This window comes from Electrona antarctica (genome assembly GCF_951216825.1).
Source record: "Electrona antarctica genome assembly, chromosome: 16".
In the NCBI taxonomy this organism is placed as follows: domain Eukaryota; kingdom Metazoa; phylum Chordata; class Actinopteri; order Myctophiformes; family Myctophidae; genus Electrona; species Electrona antarctica.
Genome location: NC_136797.1, coordinates 31,327,695 through 31,348,659, shown reverse-complemented (window position 1 = coordinate 31,348,659; position 20,965 = coordinate 31,327,695). Strand labels below are relative to the sequence as shown.

Below are 20,965 nucleotides of genomic sequence, written 5' to 3'. Positions count from 1 at the left end.
ATCAATGCTCTAAAGACCATTCCCACAGTGGCACAGTGACATAGCCCTAATGTAATCAATGCTCTAAAGACCATTCCCACAGTGGCACAGTGACATAGACCTAATGTAATCAATGCTCTAAAGACCATTCCCACAGTGGCACAGTGACACAGCCCTAATGTAATCAATGCTCTAAAGACCATTCCCACAGTGGCACAGTGACATAGCCCTAATGTAATCAATGCTCTAAAGACCATTCCCACAGTGGCACAGTGACATAGCCCTAATGTAATCAATGCTCTAAAGACCATTCCCACAGTGGCACAGTGACATAGACCTAATGTAATCAATGCTCTAAAGACCATTCCCACAGTGGCACAGTGACACAGCCCTAATGTAATCAATGCTCTAAAGACCATTCCCACAGTGGCACAGTGACATAGCCCTAATGTAATCAATGCTCTAAAGACCATTCCCACAGTGGCACAGTGACATAGCCCTAATGTAATCAATGCTCTAAAGACCATTCCCACAGTGGCACAGTGACACAGCCCTAATGTAATCAATGCTCTAAAGACCATTCCCACAGTGGCACAGTGACATAGACCTAATGTAATCAATGCTCTAAAGACCATTCCCACAGTGGCACAGTGACATAGCCCTAATGTAATCAATGCTCTAAAGACCATTCCCACAGTGGCACAGTGACATAGCCCTAATGTAATCAATGCTCTAAAGACCATTCCCACAGTGGCACAGTGACACAGCCCTAATGTAATCAATGCTCTAAAGACCATTCCCACAGTGGCACAGTGACACAGCCCTAATGTAATCAATGCTCTAAAGACCATTCCCACAGTGGCACAGTGACATAGCCCTAATGTAATCAATGCTCTAAAGACCATTCCCACAGTGGCACAGTGACATAGCCCTAATGTAATCAATGCTCTAAAGACCATTCCCACAGTGGCACAGTGACATAGCCCTAATGTAATCAATGCCAGCAGGCAGAAGGTACGGCTGGAGAAGCACCTTCACTTCTGACCCATGTCGTAGAAACACTTTCCCCGCGGAGTCCACGGGTCCAGACGGCTGCAACGGGCAACCACACTTTGTAATTTGTCCAATTCTTTGTTTACTGTCTACTTCCATAGACTGACTGACTTTGCATTTTGGCTGGCTTTTCTAATTACTTTATTATTTTGTGCCATTTACATTCCCCAGCTCAATTTGTGCTCACACAAGGCATTACACATCATCAACACATGCACCACACATACAATGATGGATGGAGGTGCAGTCCAATAAGCAGCCGTGGCAGCGCCCCTCTCTAGTTAATACGTGCGACCGAAGGTGAACTATGAAACCTTGCATCACGTCACGCCACGCCACGCTACGTCACGCCACGCCACGCCACGCTACGTCACGCCACGCCACGCCACGCCACGTCACTCACAATCGTCACTCACAATCCTGGGCATACATGGGGAAAGCCCCCATATATTGTGCCCAGGTCTCGTGACATCACTATGACATAATCAGGGATGATAGTAAATCAGGGATCATAGTAAATGCGACCTTAATGTGATATTAATATTATTCATATGTTAACTATGAAATCTTGCGTTTTTTGTCTCTCAATATCACCATAGATTTGTGTCACTCAAAATCCTCATACATGGGGAAGGCCCCCATATATTGTGCCTACTGTAGGTCTCGTGACATAACTATGACATCATCAGGGATATTAAGCCCATATACGGGAATGTCCCCAAATATGGTCACACATTGTGGTATCACGTCTAGTCACGTCTCCAAGACACGCTATATATGGCCATGAACCCTGGCCATGGCCTGAGTTCTCAACAGGCCCGAAAATTAAGGCCCGGCCCTACCATCAAACCCTGTACATTCAAGCCACTGGCCCCGCTGCCACCTTTAGATCTCCATATATGGAGCTGACCTGTTCTGACATTCCATATGTTGATCTGAACTCATCACACCTTGTACACTCAAGACACGCTCCATATATGGCCAGTGCACGCAACCTCACCCTTTAGGGTCACTGCAGAGCAAGGAGGAGAGAAAGAGAGAGAGAGAGAGAAAGAGAAAGAGAGAGAGAGAGAGAACCACACAATCACCAAACAACACAATTGTGTCATGAGCAGCACTGACAAAAGTACAATACATTCTTCTTCCGATGTCTGGCTGTGTGGGGACGACGACAACAGCAGCTACCCCTCAAAAAAATCTGTTTCAGACAGACATTCCGAACTAGTTCAGAGAGTAACCCCCCCACACACACACACACACACACACACACACACACACACACACACACACACACACACACACACACACACACACACACACACACACACACACACACACACACACACACACACACACACACACACACACACACACACACACACACACACACACACACACACACACACACACACACACACACACACACACACACACACACACCTTTCCGAAAAGGAGAAAGTATTGGCCTTCATTTGGCCATCATGGGAAATAAATACATAATTCCTCAACCACTGTTGTAGTTCTGGCACTTGGAGTACTACAACCTTGCACTTTGCAAGTCTCTCTTATCTAACGTTCCTGTCATTTTATTACTATGCAATGGCATCATGTAATGTCTTTAAATATGCTTGAACCAAGCTATTATTATTGTATAAATGATACAAGCACCAAACATCTTTAACCCGTTTGCACAATTAAGTAGTAGCTAGGCTCTATAATGATAATATGTAATTCAGGTCTCAGCAAATACCGTACTGCTAGTATCCCCTGCATGCCTGTCAACAACATGCACACAGGGCACACAGCCAGCTGGAAGCAAATACAATCTCTTTTTTCAATTGAAACTGCAGATAGAGGATGTCCTCAACAAGCATGTTCATGTGACCGTGAGATTAATTGAGAGAAAACTTTATTTATATGGGTAAAGCAAAGCTGTAGTTTGTAATGGTACTTGTATTAACCACTTACAACTCAACCTGTGTGTCTCTAGTTTACTGGATCGATATCAGTATCGGTTGATATGACAATGGAAATATGGATATTAAATATTGTACATCTTTAGTGCTAATGGTGAATGGACCGTTTTACTGCTAGAATGTAGGGTTGGCTCTCAATGCAAAGCTGAGAGGCAAATGCTAAAGGCAAGATGGGGTTGAATGAATAGGGCAGGCAATGCATTTAGCATGGTGACACATTATTCATTAATAAAACATTAAGAAATCCTGTCTTTCAAAAGCTTTATTTCCACTAAAGAGTCCATGCAATTATGAACCGCTCCCTCCCCGCCAACGTTTTAAGCATGAATGAATTATAGTCCAGCCACTCTTAAAATGAATGAACAATTCTACTGATCTCAATAACTACCCTTTTTATCTAAAGTTTCTGGTTAATCCATTGAGACCTGGAACGCATCCATGTCACGTTAGCGTTAGCATTTTAAACATTATGTTATAATTTAGCTATTGAAAAATAGCAGATCTACAAGCTCATAGCGCGCCACCGAGTGGCGCGCTATGAACTTGTAGGTCTGCTATTTTTGAAAAATCGTTAAAATGTGCCTCAAATCTTTCCGAAAATTGTCATGATTTAGAAAACTTTTTTTTTTAAATTTCGACGTCAGGCCTGAATGGGTTAAGACTGTGACTAATCCTATTTGATCAGGTCAAATGCAGAGCACATTCCCTCATGGGGATCGATGAAGTGAATAAATCCTCCTCCTCCGTTACAACGAACAAGGGGATTGCACTTGTCCCTGGAGCAACTTTATGAAATGGACTATTTTGATCTCCATTTCAGTGTGGTCCTCAAGCATGAACCTTCTTTACACTCGAGCCTTCTTAAAAGGAGAGTTCCGGACAACCCATTTTCTTACCGTAATAATATGATGACCATAATCCAAAGGAAGTAGGGAAAGAATAAAAATAAACTCCATGCCGAGCGTTCCTCAGCGTTTTACCCACACGGCCGGGCAAACGCTAAATCTCGTCTTAAGTCGCGCATATATATAATTATTATTATTATTATTTCGCCACTAACAGTGGTTCATACATAGCCTACATTATCATCAGAATTCAGTAAAAAAAAGAAAACGGCTACTGCAGAACTCCCCTTTAAGTTATTTTGTCTGGCTTTCCTTGCCTTCCATTCTGGATGCAGTCTCAGTGAAGACAGACAGGAGACAGGGTCAGAGTCAGCCACTGAAACATGGCAAGTTTCCATCCAGCCCGGGAATCGAACTGGGGACTCACTATAGTCCGTCACTCAGGCATCAGAGCCAGTGTAGTACGCACCGTAACCTCAGCTATCAGCACACAGCCCTCCACCCCCCCCCCCCCCCCCCCGCCACTCAAGTCTTCTTGAAACTGTCACAAATGCAATCACTTTCAATCCATAAAGTTGTTTTCATCGCAAAGATTAATGATGGTGACCAAAAGCAACAGTACAGCTCTATTACTCGTTTTACTGCTGTAGTTTCTAGCCTGGGGTTGTATAAGAATGGTGCTGTCGGCAATGTCCTCTAGCCTAAAACAGGTTGTGTGGCATAAAATGCAGTGGCCTGCTGCTACTGTACTATCAGACAATAGATACACGTGTCAGCGTCACCAAATTAACATCCATTCAGACATTAAATAAACATTTAATTATCATTAATAATAATGAATAATTAAAAACGTTTATCACATGAATGTGTTGCTGTGGATCTAGTGATGTGTTGGCTGACACAGTCAATCCCTATACTGTATGCATTGCGTATATATCAATTATTTTAATCGTAGATATTCATATACAGCTGCACATGAAACTTTCTTGTAATAATATCAGTTGGTGTTAGATTGTTCATATTTGTCCTGTAACATTCAGTTAAGATGTTACGAGTGACAATTCACTCACTCACTCGAAATGCAATACTCACTTCAATCAAGGACACACCATGCAATAAACTTTACGATGCCTCTCGCAGTCCACAGGTATAGCTACCAAATAAATGCTGAAATATGGCTGCACACCATGCCCTCTCCTTCACACGTGGATAACTAGATAAAGGTCTCCACCAGGGCAGGTGAGGTTGTGGCCTCCTGGTGGCGCTATAATAGGCCAATGTGAAAAGGGTGCCATTTCTTCTTACGCCTTGGATGGCAATTGGATGATTTGAGGCATTTTGTTCCAAAAATGTGTTTTGCAAAAATCCACCTGTTGGTGGCGCTATAACAGGCCAATGTGAAAAGGGTGGGATATATTCCTCAGCCTAGTAGAAAAGTCTGTGAAAGATTTCACGTAAATTGCATGCTGCAATCTGGAGTAATAATATCAAAAAATGTGTTTTACAAAAGTCGGCCTCCTGGTGGCGCTATAACAGGCCGTTCTGGAAAAGTTGGGGCAGAGGTTCATCGTTGGCATCCAGGGAGTATGTGTGCAAAATTTGGCATCGACTGGGTTAGCGGTGCCGGAGATTAGCTGTTAACAGACGGACGGACGCACACACACACACACACACACACACACACACACACAGTGTGCAAATCATATAGCCTAGCTTGGCCAGCCTCATAGCGGGGATTCACTGAAGATTCTTCCCCGCATATGAGTCTGGACTTCGGCCATAGGCAGCTTGAAAAGTGGGCGTTAGTAGTTGCCTTGACAGACAGATCCATCTAGCCAATGAGCGTAACAAAAAGCTGACGTCACCACACAGTGCGCTGGTCCGCTCCTCATACCACGCTAAAAACAACAAGGTCTGTTATAGTTTCTACTTTATACGTGAGCGAGATATGTCGGATATATGTCAGAGTCTATATCTGAAATAACTGCTGTTCTTATCGTTTCTGTGTAAACTTTTAAACTTATTGCGTTAAGGGCAGCCATTGTTGTTTTGAAAGTACTGCAGCATGAATGTTACGCATAGAGTATATATATAATAGAGACTGAACTGGCGCGAAGCTCCGCCCCCCCAGCTATTCATGTCAGTGGAAGTTGCTCAGTGGCGTTTTGAAGCACCCGGAAGACTGCCGGAAGTACCGTCTGAGAACGTCTACTTCCGCATTTGACCACCAAATTTTGGTGGTCAAATGCGGAAGTGCAACCGAGCGCTCAATGTTAAAGCCCAGCTGCACGGGGTTTCCCGGTCATGAATCCACGGGTTCGCCTGTAGTCCCTCCTCCTACCACTAGGGAGGAGAGCTTCAACGTTGGAAAGCCTGCCTGCCCCCTTGATGTTACGTCACCATATACACATGAACCAATCAGAGGCTGCTTTTCACTGTTGTACAGACAGCCGTTGAAACACAGTCACTGATTGACCCCGATCATTTTCTGATTTCTCCAGCTTCCGCATACTCTCTGCCAATGAGCCCGAGTCCAGACTCATATGCGGGGAAGAATCTTCAGTGAATCCCCGCTATGAGGCTGGCCAAGCCAGGCTACAAATCATATACTCTCTCCATGCCTTCGGCCTGGTGGAGACAAAAATCTGACCATGAGATTATTCATGCATTTACCTCTTACTGTCTGCAGTTTATAAGAGAGAGAGAGGAGGGGGGGGGGGGGGGGGGGGTTGTGTTTTTGTTTTAGAATTAATTTAAACTTTGATGATAACTTTTAAGGCATTATATGGACTTACACTGTACCCCCTAACTATACTGTATTTCTTATTCTTGTAGACTTTAAATACCAAGACAGACTACAGTATATGTTTTTTTTTGCAGTCTTGGAACGATAAGCTGGAGCTTTTAAGACTTTTATAAAACAAGATCTAGCACTCTTTTGTTTCCCCATCAGCTTTTACAATACTTTCTGCTTCACAATTTACTTTCATTCTTATTCATCGTTTGTCGTATTCTGTTGAAAAACAATGTTTGTTGTCCGTTTCTTCTCCAGTTCAGACAATGCTGCTCTACAGTATGTGTGCTGTGGTCCCTGTCGCTCTGCAGCTAACCTCCACTGTTGGCTTGGGAGGGGCACAGTATGGACAGCTACCCATGCCTCCTCCGAAACACATGGACACACCAGCCGTTGATTTTCAGTGAGACGTTTCAATGGTGGACTGTAATGCACACAGGTGTGTGCAATCTGTTATGGATATTGTTCATTTCCCTTTCATTTATTCAGCGTAGCGTTTTGTACCGGTAACTTGATTACAATCGCATTAATCAAGAAAAGAGTATGATACATATTTGATCACACATTCTGTGATATAAAAATCACAGTTGAACGTGAAGTGAGGGGCCACTGTATTTATATCGGCCACATGATGTCTTACGTCGTCATTTAGTGCCCTAAACAAGCATTAAAGTCCATAGACTAGGCTGCCAAACAATGTATGTCATAAGTACTAACAAACATTAGGGTCCATATACTTGGCTGGCTCTAAAGTGCTCTAAACAAACATTAAAGTCCATAGACTTGGCTGGCTCTAATGTGCTCTAAACAAACATTAAAGTCCATAGACTTGGCTGGCTCTAATGTGCTCTAAACAAACATTAAAGTCCATAGACTTGGCTGGCTCTAATGTGCTCTAAACAAACATTAAAGTCCATAGACTTGGCTGGCTCTAAACAAACATTAGGGTACATAGACTTGGCTGGCTCTAATGTGCTCTAAACAAACATTAGGGTCCATAGACTTGGCTGGCTCTAAAGTGCTCTAAACAAACATTAGGGTCCATAGACTTGGCTGGCTCTAAAGTGCTCTAAACAAACATTAGGGTCCATAGACTTGGCTGGCTCTAATGTGCTCTAAACAAACATTAGGGTCCATAGACTTGGCTGGCTCTAATGTGCTCTAAACAAACATTAGGGTCCATAGACTTGGCTGGCTCTAATGTGCTCTAAACAAACATTAGGGTCCATAGACTTGGCTGGCTCTAATGTGCTCTAAACAAACATTAGGGTCCATAGACTTGGCTGGCTCTAATGTGCTCTAAACAAACATTAGGGTCCATAGACTTGGCTGGCTCTAAAGTGCTCTAAACAAATATTGTATCCTCATAGTCCATAGACTTGGCTGGCAAACGATTTATGTGCTCTAAAAAAAATAATCCCATATGACATAAACTTCAAAAGCCATGCATTGGAGTGGCTAGCGCCCCAAAAAAGGGTGCGCCCTGAGCGTGATTGGCTCAGGGCTGAGGCTGAGTAAATAATATTAAGCCTCGGCTCTCATTGCCCTGGCATCACCCAATGGCTCGATACGGAGGTCTGTTCCCTGAAATGTCCTCACTCCTCTATCCTCACCTGAACCAAGCTCAAGTCTGTCCACAAAATTGACTGTCATGCCAGGTGAATGAAAACGTAAGTGAATGTAAGGAAATTGATCAGGAGACAGACATTAATCCATTGAGACCTGAGAAAAGAGTCTTCTAAATCATGAGTTTTCTGAAAAACCTGTTTATATCAGTGGTTCTCAAATGTAAAGGACCCCCCAAAAAATATATGTGGCCGCTGACGCCCATCATAAAATGTTGTTCCAGGGACCTCCCAGAAGCAAAGATTTGAGTTAAATACGTTCGATGTGAAATAATATATATTAAACTGTTTGCGCCACATTTTCACGATTAAAAAGAAAATAGCAGATCTACAAGCTTGAAGATCTGCTATATTTCAACAGCTAATGTTTAAAATAATGGTTAAAGTGGTTAAAAGCTAACACCGATGCGTCCTCAGGTCTAAATAGGTTAACAGCAGATTAGATAGACAGACAGTCAGGCAGGTGTCCTTGCGGGAGATACTCACGCTTAGCTAGCAATCAGGGTACTATACAGCTTTTTTTATCCATCGGGCCAGAGTACAATCACTGTAATTAATCATTTTGTTTCTACCTCGTCTCTCTCTGTTCTAATTTTTTCATATTGCTTAATTCATACTTTGTCGCGTGTTTATATCTTGCGTTGAAAATACCCAATCTGATGTCTTGATGCCATTAATTATGAGCTTGTAGATCAGCTATTCTTGCCATGACACACACACACACACACACACACACACACACACACACACACACACACACACACACACACACACACACACACACACACACACACACACACACACACACACACACACACACACACACACACACACACACACACACACACACACACACACACACACACACACACACACACACACACACACACACACACACAGAGAGAGAGAGCTTGGCAATGGCAGTAGATCAGCTGCATGACCTGTCACAGAGAAGCGATGGGCTGTGGACTCATAGCTGTAATCATTGTGTTTTGTCTGGAGTGGAGATTGAGGGATTCTGGCAGGGAGCAGCCGAGCACAGAACAAATTCAGGCACCAGCAATGCGCCACAAAAACACAAATCGGAGGCACGCCGTCTCAAGCGAACTTGAGCCAACGAGAGACACCACCAAGTGAGCTAAAGCGATTGCGTTGCCGTGTCGAGCGCTGCAAAGTTCGCTTGAGACAACTCCTACTTGCGTGCAGTCCAAATTAACACATCGAGCACTCCCTAATCCACTGACGTCACTCACTGGTGAAAGTATTGGCAGGTCACGTCCAGTCTACCTGCTGCACGCGCGCACACACGCGCACACACACACACACGCACGCACACACACACACACACACACACACACACACACACACACACACACACACACACACACACACACACACACACACACACACACACACACACACACACACACACACACACACACACACACACACACACACACACACACACACACACACACACACACACACACACACACACACACACACACACACACAGGCATGACTGACATACAGCCCATCTGGCATTTATTGCTAACGAACACACAGGCGGTATCTGTCTACACTGAATCTTAAGTTAGAAACAGCCCTACCAAAAGCATATGCACACACATGCACACGTACACCACAGAACAGGGCGCAGCACAGAAATACTTTAATGTGCTACTTCAAAGCAGCAAATTATCAGGAGATAAGAGGGATAATAACCATGAAGTTATTCTCATCTTACTGAGCCAAAAGATGTACATCACACAGAACTACCATTGCTCCTAGCCAACATGGAAAGGCATTAACTCCGCAGCAGGGAATGAGGTACACAATACACATGAGGTACATGCAAATATAAGGCAGACAATAATTGTTACGGGGAAAAAAGGAGAAAAGGGCAAGGCCCATCACAAAACTGTGTGGTGACTTGAATGTGTCACCCGGTATCTACTGTAGACTAAATGTTTTTTGCCTTGGTATTTTAGGGAGGAGTGACTCTTTTCTGGCTCAGTGAAGTTGTTCTGATAACCAACAATAATGGTAGTGTTTTAATTGAAGTAATTTAGTGATACCACCCTGACACATACGATAATATAGATACTGTGAATTAACGTTCCATCACATGTATGTACTTAACCGTTTCCATTAGAGATGACATCATACTTGTCTCTGACACTAGCAATATAAAGGAGAGGCTAACTGTCTGTCTGTCTGTCTGTCTGTCTGTCTGTCTGTCTGTCTGTCTGTCTGTCTGTCTGTCTGTCTGTCTGTCTCCCATCCCTTATCCTTAATAGCAGGCATGCATCATTCTTCCTTAACTTAATGTACCATGAGCGACCTGCAGTGTTCTGCCTTACTTGTTCCATTAATTCAAAGGCACTCGCGCACCTATATTATTAGCGTCACCCATCAGTGTGACTTGTAATAAACTGCACAGATGGTGTCCTCCCTTCCCCCTGTCTGTCTAGTCTCACCCAGGCAGACCCACGCAGCATGGATGCCTGTGCCACTAAGCCAAAGGGCCTGTCTCCAGAATGGCCCCTGGCTCATTACGATGCCAAAGTCATCAGTGACAACAAGGGAAGGAAACAACCTCGCAGCTGCAGCACTCAAGCTTAATCCACTTTAAAAAACACCATCCATGTAAAACATGCAAATATGCAGTTGGGCTTGGGGAGGCGGCATGAGAAAAGGAGCTAATTTACGGCAGAAAAAAGCTGTGTCGAGCTGAGGAAAATGGGAAAAGAAACATTAAGTGTTTGACCAGCCCGATGCATGCTCTCGGAGGTCCCCACGCTGGACATATTTCGGGTAATTTTACAACACATTCATTTCCTTACGCAGCACTAATCCTCTGAGCCTGGCCAATGAACTTCCCCTTTCTACCTCGCTTCACTAATTGAGTTTCTTCCTCGTCTAAGAAGCCGGAAAACAGACCTTGTCCTAGAGCTTGTCCCACTAGCATGTTTGTTATCCTGGACTAAACTCTTTTATGCTGAAAATGCACTTTCACTCGCAATTAAAGACCTTGAAAGGGTATTCTTACTATCAACTACCAAGAGAAAATCTCTACGAATTTTAAAGGGGTTTGTTTAGCATGGACAATCTTCAATAATGTAATTTGCGCAGAAATGTAAGTACTACAACAGCCTTCATTCATTCCAATGATAAATGATAACCTTAAACCTTTCAGAGTTAATCCCATAACAGCAAATAAGAAAACTGCCAAATGAATCCCCTATATCCCAACGCTATCCTCTACTGCTTTCTGGCTTGCTGAGAACACTACTACACAACACTAACACTATAATTCAAAGGCAAATAAGTTATCTTAAGCCACAATGACCTGCATCAGTGCACACATTATACACACTATGCAAAAATGTAAGTGCATCAGATCTCTATATTAGGGGAACAAGTTAATCAATCCAGGGCAAGCAAAATGGTTAATGACTATAATATAGTTTAACTCTGAGAGCATAGTGAGTCAGAACCTATATATGTGTAAGTCATAACACAGGGCAAAATCAAATACAGATACCTGACGAAGAAACGTTGTCATCCTTAAATAAATGTCCTGTGGGAGCTACACAGTGTGCGGACTATTTCTTCTTCTCCTGTACGTGTCTTTTTGTTCAGCACCTGAAAGCACCTTTTTAGAGATGTGCATGCGTACTTTCCTTTGGATTCCGTTTCCAAAATCATGTACACCCACCGAAACACCTGAAAATAAATCACTTGGATGTGGCTACATGAACCAGCCTGCAGTCCACATGCCTCTACCCACTCCAGCTGTACCGTGCTCTGTTTTGGAAGGATGTTTACCTGGTCTACGCTAGTTTCTTTGAGGCACTACATTGTTTTCGTTGCACTCTACTTATGTGACACTTTGCCCTGTTGTTTGATGACTGCAGTGATGAATTCGTACTCTGCCTCATTATGATCTTGTGCCTGGAATCTGGAGTGTGCTAAATGCAATTGTAAGTTGTGAATAGTTCCTGGTTCAGGGCCCTCAAAAGCATTCCGGGTACACCCCTCTGACCACTTAACATGGCAGCCATTCTGCTTTTTTCAGTGCATGTTTATTTTAATGATCAATCAATCGATTGATCATTCCGGCTTGGATTAATGGACCTAACATAGCATGCAGTAGTTTAAGTTATTATTTATCAGTATCACAATGAAAACTCACGGTACCTTGTTTCGTGCTGAACTCCAACTAAAGGCATTGGATCTGAAACTATAGGCATCGGTCTCTTCATTTGGGTCCACCGGCCTCCTTCGCTATACCCTCCGAGTCTCCGACATGGTACACGCATTTCATGGACAATATTAGTGACCCCACTGACTGAATGTGTGCCCATGGTGTTTTCTATGGACAGTAATGAATAACGGTGGTTGTTCTTACCTCTGGTGTGGCATGAAGGGCCCCTCTTGCGCCCCGTGGATGAGCTGTGCGTGACATGCTGAAAGTGAACCATGTCCATGGTTGTGTTGGGCGTGCGGAAACTCTCCTTGAACCTCTGCATCAAGTCCTCCACTGCCTCCTGCTTAGCGTCGATGGCTGTGGAACAGAGAGACAAAGTGAAACATTTAAAATATGTCTTACACTTGAATGTATACTCACACTTTGAATTCCACATTTTAACATTAGGCCCTCAAACGTTGCGAGACGTATATCTACACAAGCTTGCGTGAGCTTGTAAATCAGTTAAAGTGTGAGAACTACCGATTTAGGCCACGTTTGCACGGCAACGATAAGACGGCACAGTCATACTCTGTATTTTGTTTTCTTCTGCTGGCCAAACTGCTGTACCATGTACAGGTGTGTGCAGCATTATGCTGCACCTATTTGAATGAAATGAATACATTTTTAGTTTAACCAATCTGGATGTTAAAACAATTTATTACACGGCTTGGTTGAATGCTTGATTCTGATTGGTCAGTCGCTGAATTCAGCGGTGTGTTATTTCTTGATAACAGACCAATGCCTAATCAAAGGCTCGGAGCATCTGGCTGCACTGCTTGGATGCTGTTACTTGCTGTACCAACATGACAGCCATGCAATCAAACACACAACTAAGCTTTCAAGAATGTTTTTGAAAACATTGGAAGCGAGAAATAGACGATGCAGTACCCCAAAATTGGTTCCATTTGATCAACACTCACTTCCGTGTTTCTGAGGTGACTCGTTGCACTCTGCGGGGCCAACTTGGAATACTTTCATTACCGTAAGCAAGGAAATACTTTGTGTTGTTGTCACTTTAGGGTCAATTTACTAATTTGTGTATTTAGTAGCCGTGTAATACGCGGGATAATGTATGGATGGGTGGTCATTGTTTATAGTTTAACCACCTCCGCTCCACGTCGGTGGTTAATCACCCTGATTTATCTATCAACAATGACCACCCAACCATACATTATCCCTTACATAACTAGCACAAGTGCAGTGGTTAGAAGTAGTCTCTTCCACTGACAAATTTCAACCCTGGTAAGACACCTACCTTATCAAAGATGTAAATATTGTAAATATTTAAGCAGACGGCACACATGAGCGGACACTAATGTGATGCCACCCATTACTATAGTTCAGATACACCACTGACTGGGACACTAGGTGGAAGTCCATGGGGGTCACCACAATCAGTATAGGGTTCACCCTGCAATCCGGCTATCATTATGATCTCGTGTGGATTTGAAAATGTGGCCTGAGGGTGGCGCTAGGCACAAGGTCATGGTCTCACTCAAATGATTATGGTTCATCCACCAGGGATGGTTCATGCGCTCAGCGAGCTTCATGGCAACGCGCCCAACACATTTTTATATAGCTTGCGTTTCACCCCATGACATTGTGTGGGTCACAGTCGGCCCAAGGCCCTTCTTAACTGGCACATGTGTACAGTCAGTATATGGTGTTATAGCTGCTGTGGAGGATTCTAGTTGATGGAGTCAGTGGGCTATAACATGACAGTGATTCTAACATATCTGTATTGCTGTATGAGTGTTAAGACTGTCCACAGGTTTATATGCAAATATAAACACTAAACAGTGAATAGTGTACCTAAAACCAAGCGACCAACCAATCTCTCTGGCTTTCTTTTCACAGCATGGCTCCTATGGGACAAGACATCTAGAAATGGGTCTGTGAGATCCGCATGGAAACCTTTATTAGACCGCCGCTTTTTTTTTTTCAATTAGTATTGTCTCAGTTGACATTTTGGGAAACGCAGAAATGAGAGCCAGATAACAGCCCAATCTATTTGAAATAAAAGCATAAATTAGCCTTTCGGTATCTTTGTTCCTATTGACAATGGAGTTTTCTTTGTTAATATTGTTTGAATGAAAGAAAGGACAACTTGTTCATCGTGCCAATGCTTTGTTTAAGGGTTCAGTCATAATACGTCTACAATGCATTTAGATCCATTTTCTTCTTTTAATCATTTCAGAGGAGCCAATCTTAAGGTCACCCTGATTGAACGCCGTACGGCGGGAATAATAAATTGTCAAGAAGGAGAAATGAGGGCGCCACCTGAATAATGAGGCGCCATTAGCAGCCTTTTAACCCATTCAGGCCTGACGTCGGAATTTAAAAAAAAAAGTTTTCTAAATCATGACAATTTTCGGAAAGATTTGAGGCACATTTTAACGATTTTTCAAAAATAGCAGATCTACAAGTTCATAGCGCGCCACTCGGTGGCGCGCTATGAGCTTGTAGATCTGCTATTTTTCAATAGCTAAATTATAACATAATGTTTATAACACCAAAAGGGGTTCCCGCCCCAAAATGGGTTAATGGTTAATGTGGTTAAACGCTAACGTGACATGGATGCGTTCCAGGTCTCAATGGATTAAGTAAAACAACCCTAGATAGATGTGGGCTCAAACCAAACAATTTCCATACAGAGATTGATTTTGGATTGAAGTCAAGGAAAAGGAAAGTTGTGTCAGCCTGGCCTTAATTAAAACTTTGCATTCTAGAGTGTGATTCTATTTAATGGGAAAAGTGGACTGAGGCATCCAATGCAGAAATCAACTGTGTGCAACACAGTTTTTGAGGCATTATACAAAAATACTGCTGCCTCCCATGTTGAATGTAGACAACTAGAGGTTCCCGCGCCTTCGGTTGCTCACATCTAGCGCCATGCGGCCAAAATAAATAAATAATTGGTGCTGGAAAGAAGCCTACATTGACGGCAGAGCACAGATCAATGTCGCGCGTGGAGCCGCGCCGCCGCGCTTGGAGATAGAAGTTGGAGCAGTAGCAGCATTGTGCAGTGCTACGGAAGAGGGGGGCATGGAAATGTGCGAATGCGGTATAGATACAGAATGTAGGAAAAGGAAAACAAGAAATGGTCACAGTGATATTTTGTCAGGTGAAAGAAGCGCTGGTTTCTTAATTTAGTAACGAACACTCCTCTCAACCGGCCGGTCTCAATCATAATATTGTGTTACATAACATTGGGTGTCTAAAGATTTCTGTTACCTGCTTCCTGTTACCTGTTTCCTGGTCATGTGACCTGAGTAACCAATACATGGCAGCAGCGTGTGTGGCAGCCAATCAGGACTAGGTCCCTACTAGGAGCCAAAGTCGTCATTAAGTTTGACAAATTCGTATGTCAGGTTTCACCTGACAAAAATAATACTAATTATTCTGGGCATGTCACAATTGGCAAACGTTCTGCAAAAATAGCAGATCTAAAAGCTCCCGTTTCAATGCAGTGCAATTTTAGGGTAAAAAGCACCCCTGGGAGACCCCGGTCAATGAACTAAAGTATATAGGGTTTAAGTTGTTAATTTGATCTAAATACTGAAACGTCTAGTCTAGGCTTTGTTCAGACTTAATGCCAAAAAAGAGACTTGGGTGATCCATTGTCAAGAGGACAGCTCTGAATGCAGGTGTGATTCCGTCCAAAATGCATTGAGATCCACCCACTCGTACCATAATGTGGTGGTCAGGAACACATTTGTAATATTGTAATATTGTTGATAGTGTGATATTCTGAAGTTCAAAGACGAATAAAAACACTGCAATAGCGAGCTATGGTGTGGAGCAAAATGCACAAAGCAGGTTTTATTCGCACCATTGAGCAGATTTGCTGACATTGATAGGGCTGAAGCAAGCATACTATAATGCAAAGCAATCCTGTTACATGCCCTTTCTTTGACAAACTACAAGTCTTGTTAAGGCGACGATCCATGGCAAATACCACCAATGTCTGTGTATATTGATGTTTTTTTTAAGTGCCCCCCCCCCCCACACACACACACACACACACACAATGTTTTGACACGTTACTTATTACCTTACTTGTATTATAACTTTTATTACCATACGTGTATTGTACCTTGTATTTTATGTCAGACATCGTTAGCACAGCCTGGCAGAGGCTGCCACACACCAGCACTTCACTGCACATACTCATACATAAATATGGGAATCTGAATAATGGTGAGAACGAAATGTTTGAATCTTGAATATTAATATGGGATTAGACTCCAGGTTGATGAGCAGAACATTCTAAAGGTGGCCTTACACTAGCCGATTCTTTTCAATCTGAAATCTGATAGCACCACACACTACAGGATAATCGGAGCGGGGCAGAGCAAATATCAAACATGCTTGATGTTGATCGGGTCGATCCCGATCGCGCCCCGAGCAGATCGATTGAGTCGGGCACCCCCCGAGCGTCAAAAAATGCCCGATTATCGGCTAGTGTAAGGCCACCTTAAGAATCCACCACTCCTGAATGAAGTGTCTGGTGCTGGGAATCTGGTGCAACGCACAGGTCCTGGACCTGGTGAGAGCAGGAATTGGACCTGGTGACGTAGACGTAGGAGGGGCCCGGACAGGAGTAAAACCACAGAGCCTAGTCCTTCCACGCGCCAGAAACGTACCTCCCAGTCCCGGCAGAGTAGTTCCGGAGTAGTTCCAACGGATTGTGTGGCCCTGATCTTGCCCTAATGGGACTGATCGAGGGTAAGTCGGGACTTGATCAACCCCGGCTGGGTCACGTGAGTGAGGGGTATGATGTTCGACAGACCCGAAACCCCGATGTCCTTGGGATACATCACTGAGGATACGTCCCAGGTGCATCCATGCTCTTATCATCATACATCATATACATCACATTCGTGGCTCAGCCAATCAAATCATCACAAATGGCATTCCGGTCAATCACAATTTGTGTCCTCACTTTTGGCTTCACGAAAAGCTGGGCATAGGTGGGGCTAGCGCACCTCAAAAAGTTACTATGCTGACCACTCTTTTTTTGGCAGAACCAAGGGCAAAAGTAATGTGAAACTTTAAAGGCAATCACTGCTTAGCATCCAGGGCATGGCAAAGTCACTTAAATGAACCAAAAGAGGCCCACTAGCCAAGTGGATGAAGCTGTGTTCTCTTTTTCAGTTAATCTTTGAAATTAGGTCTCCGCCACTCTACAATGGATGATAGCACCGTTTGCATAGGCTGTTCCATCTGCGAAGTGCGAATCAATACTTGCTGGGGGGATTTAAACGGGGGTGTACAGTGGTGTGTGCGTGTCTCCGTGTGCTGTGGGGGGGCTGAAGAAAGCATGATTTCGGCTTTCCTTCAAGTTGTCAGAAAGTCACAAACCCTCAGGGGATCTCCTATGACCGTATGTGAAAGTAGACTATTCTTTCATCATTGTCTCCAGCACACAGATCAGCTATTCTTTCCCATGACACGGGCACACAACAAAGTATAACGCACGCACGCACGCACGCACGCACGCACGCACGCACGCACGCACGCACGCTAAAAGAGAAATCTCTAAAAAAAAGCAACACAAGGAAACAACTATCCATCTGATCTGCAGCCTACTACTACCCAGGCACTGTCCTGTTTGCAGGGACCTGTGATGCATCAGGAGTTCAGTTGAAGTGAGATATGTAGAGCTGGGAGTTTCTGCGAGGCCGAGGAGTGATGATTTATCTCATACATGGGCAACTGGCGGCCCGGTGGCCACATGTGGCCCACACCTTCACTTGACTGCCACCTGGTAGACGCAAGAGCCAACGCTAGCCTGCCGACCCGGTTGTACTTTGTTTTAGTGTGTTGCACGCTGGATACACGTCCGGCTTGGGCGGCCATCTTAGATGCTAAATAATTAGCATCAATGCTAGCGAGCTAAAATGAAGCCATCCTTGCACTAGAAAGCGCCAATGTTCCAATCGGGATCACCGGATAATCAGCAAAGACCTCTGAACATCGTGCGTTTTATCAAAACCATGGAGAGCTCCGTAGATTTAGAGTTATTCAGCTTTTTAGTCCGGCTGTATACAAGAAGTGAACGGCACTGCGGATGCGCAAAACCGGCCTAGGATCGCTGAAGAAGGAAAGGCCAAGACAAAAAAATAAATAAAAATAAATAAATCAGCGATCCGGTTTGATATCAATAATAAAGCTTATCTGACGGAACGTTCCGCCAATAGCAGTTGCCAGTTGGATTCTAATTGGCGGAACATTCCGTCACGAGCAGTTAATTTGTTAATGCGGTTAATATCCGAATACTAATATATTATTGATTTCAGCTGTTACAATTCCAAACATGCAAACATGACCCGTTTTAATTACTTCAGTCTGATATTAGTAGCTTAAAGCTGCTATAAGCAATAATATGTCAAAATCGTAATGACTTTTATTTTGATTTTTTGGTATTCAGACAGCCAGCAATGAGTAAAACGCTCCCAAAAAATGTAGTCTCTGTGACACATCTAGGGGCCACAATCTGCATTCAAAGATGTTCCTAGAAGCTTTGTCATTGATTGAAAAATATATGCAATGTGGCCCTCTGGAGAGTGTGGAAATATAGTGGCCCTCTCCATCGTCACAGTTGCCCACCCCTGATTTATCTGGACATGGGCTATTTGCTTGCAGCATAGTGCCAGGCCGGGCCAGAGTGGCCAGAAATGAAATAGTGAATAGGGGTCATTCAAGACAAATGCCATCTTCAAAGACAGGAACATTTGTCACCTCCACCGCAACCATCTCACCATCCCACCCATCATCCTCACCCATGCTGTCAATCGCTCCCTCAGGTGTGTTCACGCTATGAATTATGATAATGTCTTGCTCTCAATGGATATTCGCCATGTATGACAATGAAGAAAAAGAAGAGTAAGATTAATGCAATGAAGAACAGAAGAGCGATGAGTATAAATAGGGAAGTACAGTAAGTGTAAGCAGGAAAACCAAGCGTATAGGGAACCACAGCATTTCTATATAGTTGAGAGAGATCTGGCATCAGACAAAAATGTAAGCAAGCAAGAAAGCAACCATACAGATAAACATACAGTATATAAATCTTGTTTTGTTTTTCGTTTTTTTTCTAGTCCTTAAAAGTAGCTGAGCACAGGTGCTCATTTTCAGGCACTCCTTGTAGAGCAAATACCACAGACTGACAGAATCATTTTGTAATTGTTTCATGTGTTACTGTGGTCTTAAATGGGAATAATTTAAAGCCATATCTTTATATTTTGTGGCAGCAGTTGCCTAAAGATTTGAGGAGCAGGCCTGTGGTCAGGAGGACGTTCCCAGTTCAAGAATGAAAATCTTTCATCTCTCCCTCAAAGAAGTGCCCGTGAACAACACACTTGACCCACAACTTAATAGTTAGTCTGCCAGGATGTATTAATAAATTGTGATATAATTCACGCCAGCATTTTTTTGAGCTCTTATTTTGAAAAGCCACATTTCCAGACTTCCGGTGTTGATCTTATGTTAGGAAGTTGGACGATGCGTGGTCACGTCCTGTTTATCAAACAGAGCTAACCTAGTCTAATAGAAGGTAACACACGGTCTGCTCTGGGCCGTGGAATAAACCTTTTTTTGACCAAAAATGCCATCTGGGACAAGGAATATACAGATACAGGCGATTGAAAGAAACAGATAGAATGGATGATTATGCCGACGGTGATTTTAATGCCACGATCCTGTGTTATTGACAGCGCCAGCTAGCAACCCGACGCTAACGTGAGTAGCATTATGACTTGATCAATCAAAAGCGCTATAAAAGCCCTGCTGTAGATCAACACCAATGGCGTTAAGCGTAGCATTAATTATTTGCTTTTAATTGATGTAGATCAACGCCAATGGCAGATTTTGGGTTAAGTGTAACAAACTGCTCAATGGCCAACAGCCTAATTAAAGGAGAATTCCATGCTAGAAGGCTTTCTTACCTTTATTTGTAGTTATGTCCCCACCAAAGAGGTCCAGGTGTTATTTTGTGCAAAAGCGCATTATTTGCTATTTCCCCTACCATAAGCCCTCAATGAATTGAATTGAATTGATTGGGGCATTGGGGTGTTGTACTAATTCGCTTATTTCAAAAATCAATTTGTTTTGTATATATCCTCTCTTCATAATGTAACTAGTATCCCAAGCGGCACAAACCCCCAACCCCCATTGAGGGCTTATATTAGGGGAAATAGCCAATAATGCACTTTTGCACAAAATAACACCTGGAGGCTGGACCTCTTTGGTGGGGACGTAACAACTACAAATATAGGTAAGAAAGCCTTATAGTATGGAATTCTCCTTTAAGGCTGTGAATGTACTGTACTGGTCAGGTGAGGTATATGCATGGTATTTATCTAGTCTAAGAAATTGTTGTATGCTTCATCCTTAAAGGACCATTTAGATTTAAACAAGTCATTGTCTACTCTGGG

At 43.3% G+C, this 20,965-nt stretch overlaps 1 protein-coding gene across 2 annotated transcripts in view; it reads right to left on the bottom strand.

Annotated features, from left to right (window-relative positions):
- Positions 1-20,965, bottom strand: part of astn2 (astrotactin 2) — a 530,329-nt gene that overhangs the window by 330,517 nt on the left and 178,847 nt on the right. For both annotated transcript variants that reach the window (XM_079524726.1, XM_079524727.1), the window contains exon 4: positions 12,687-12,842. In XM_079524726.1, the coding sequence (XP_079380852.1) occupies positions 12,687-12,842 (156 nt within the window). The remainder of the gene's footprint in view (positions 1-12,686; positions 12,843-20,965) is intronic.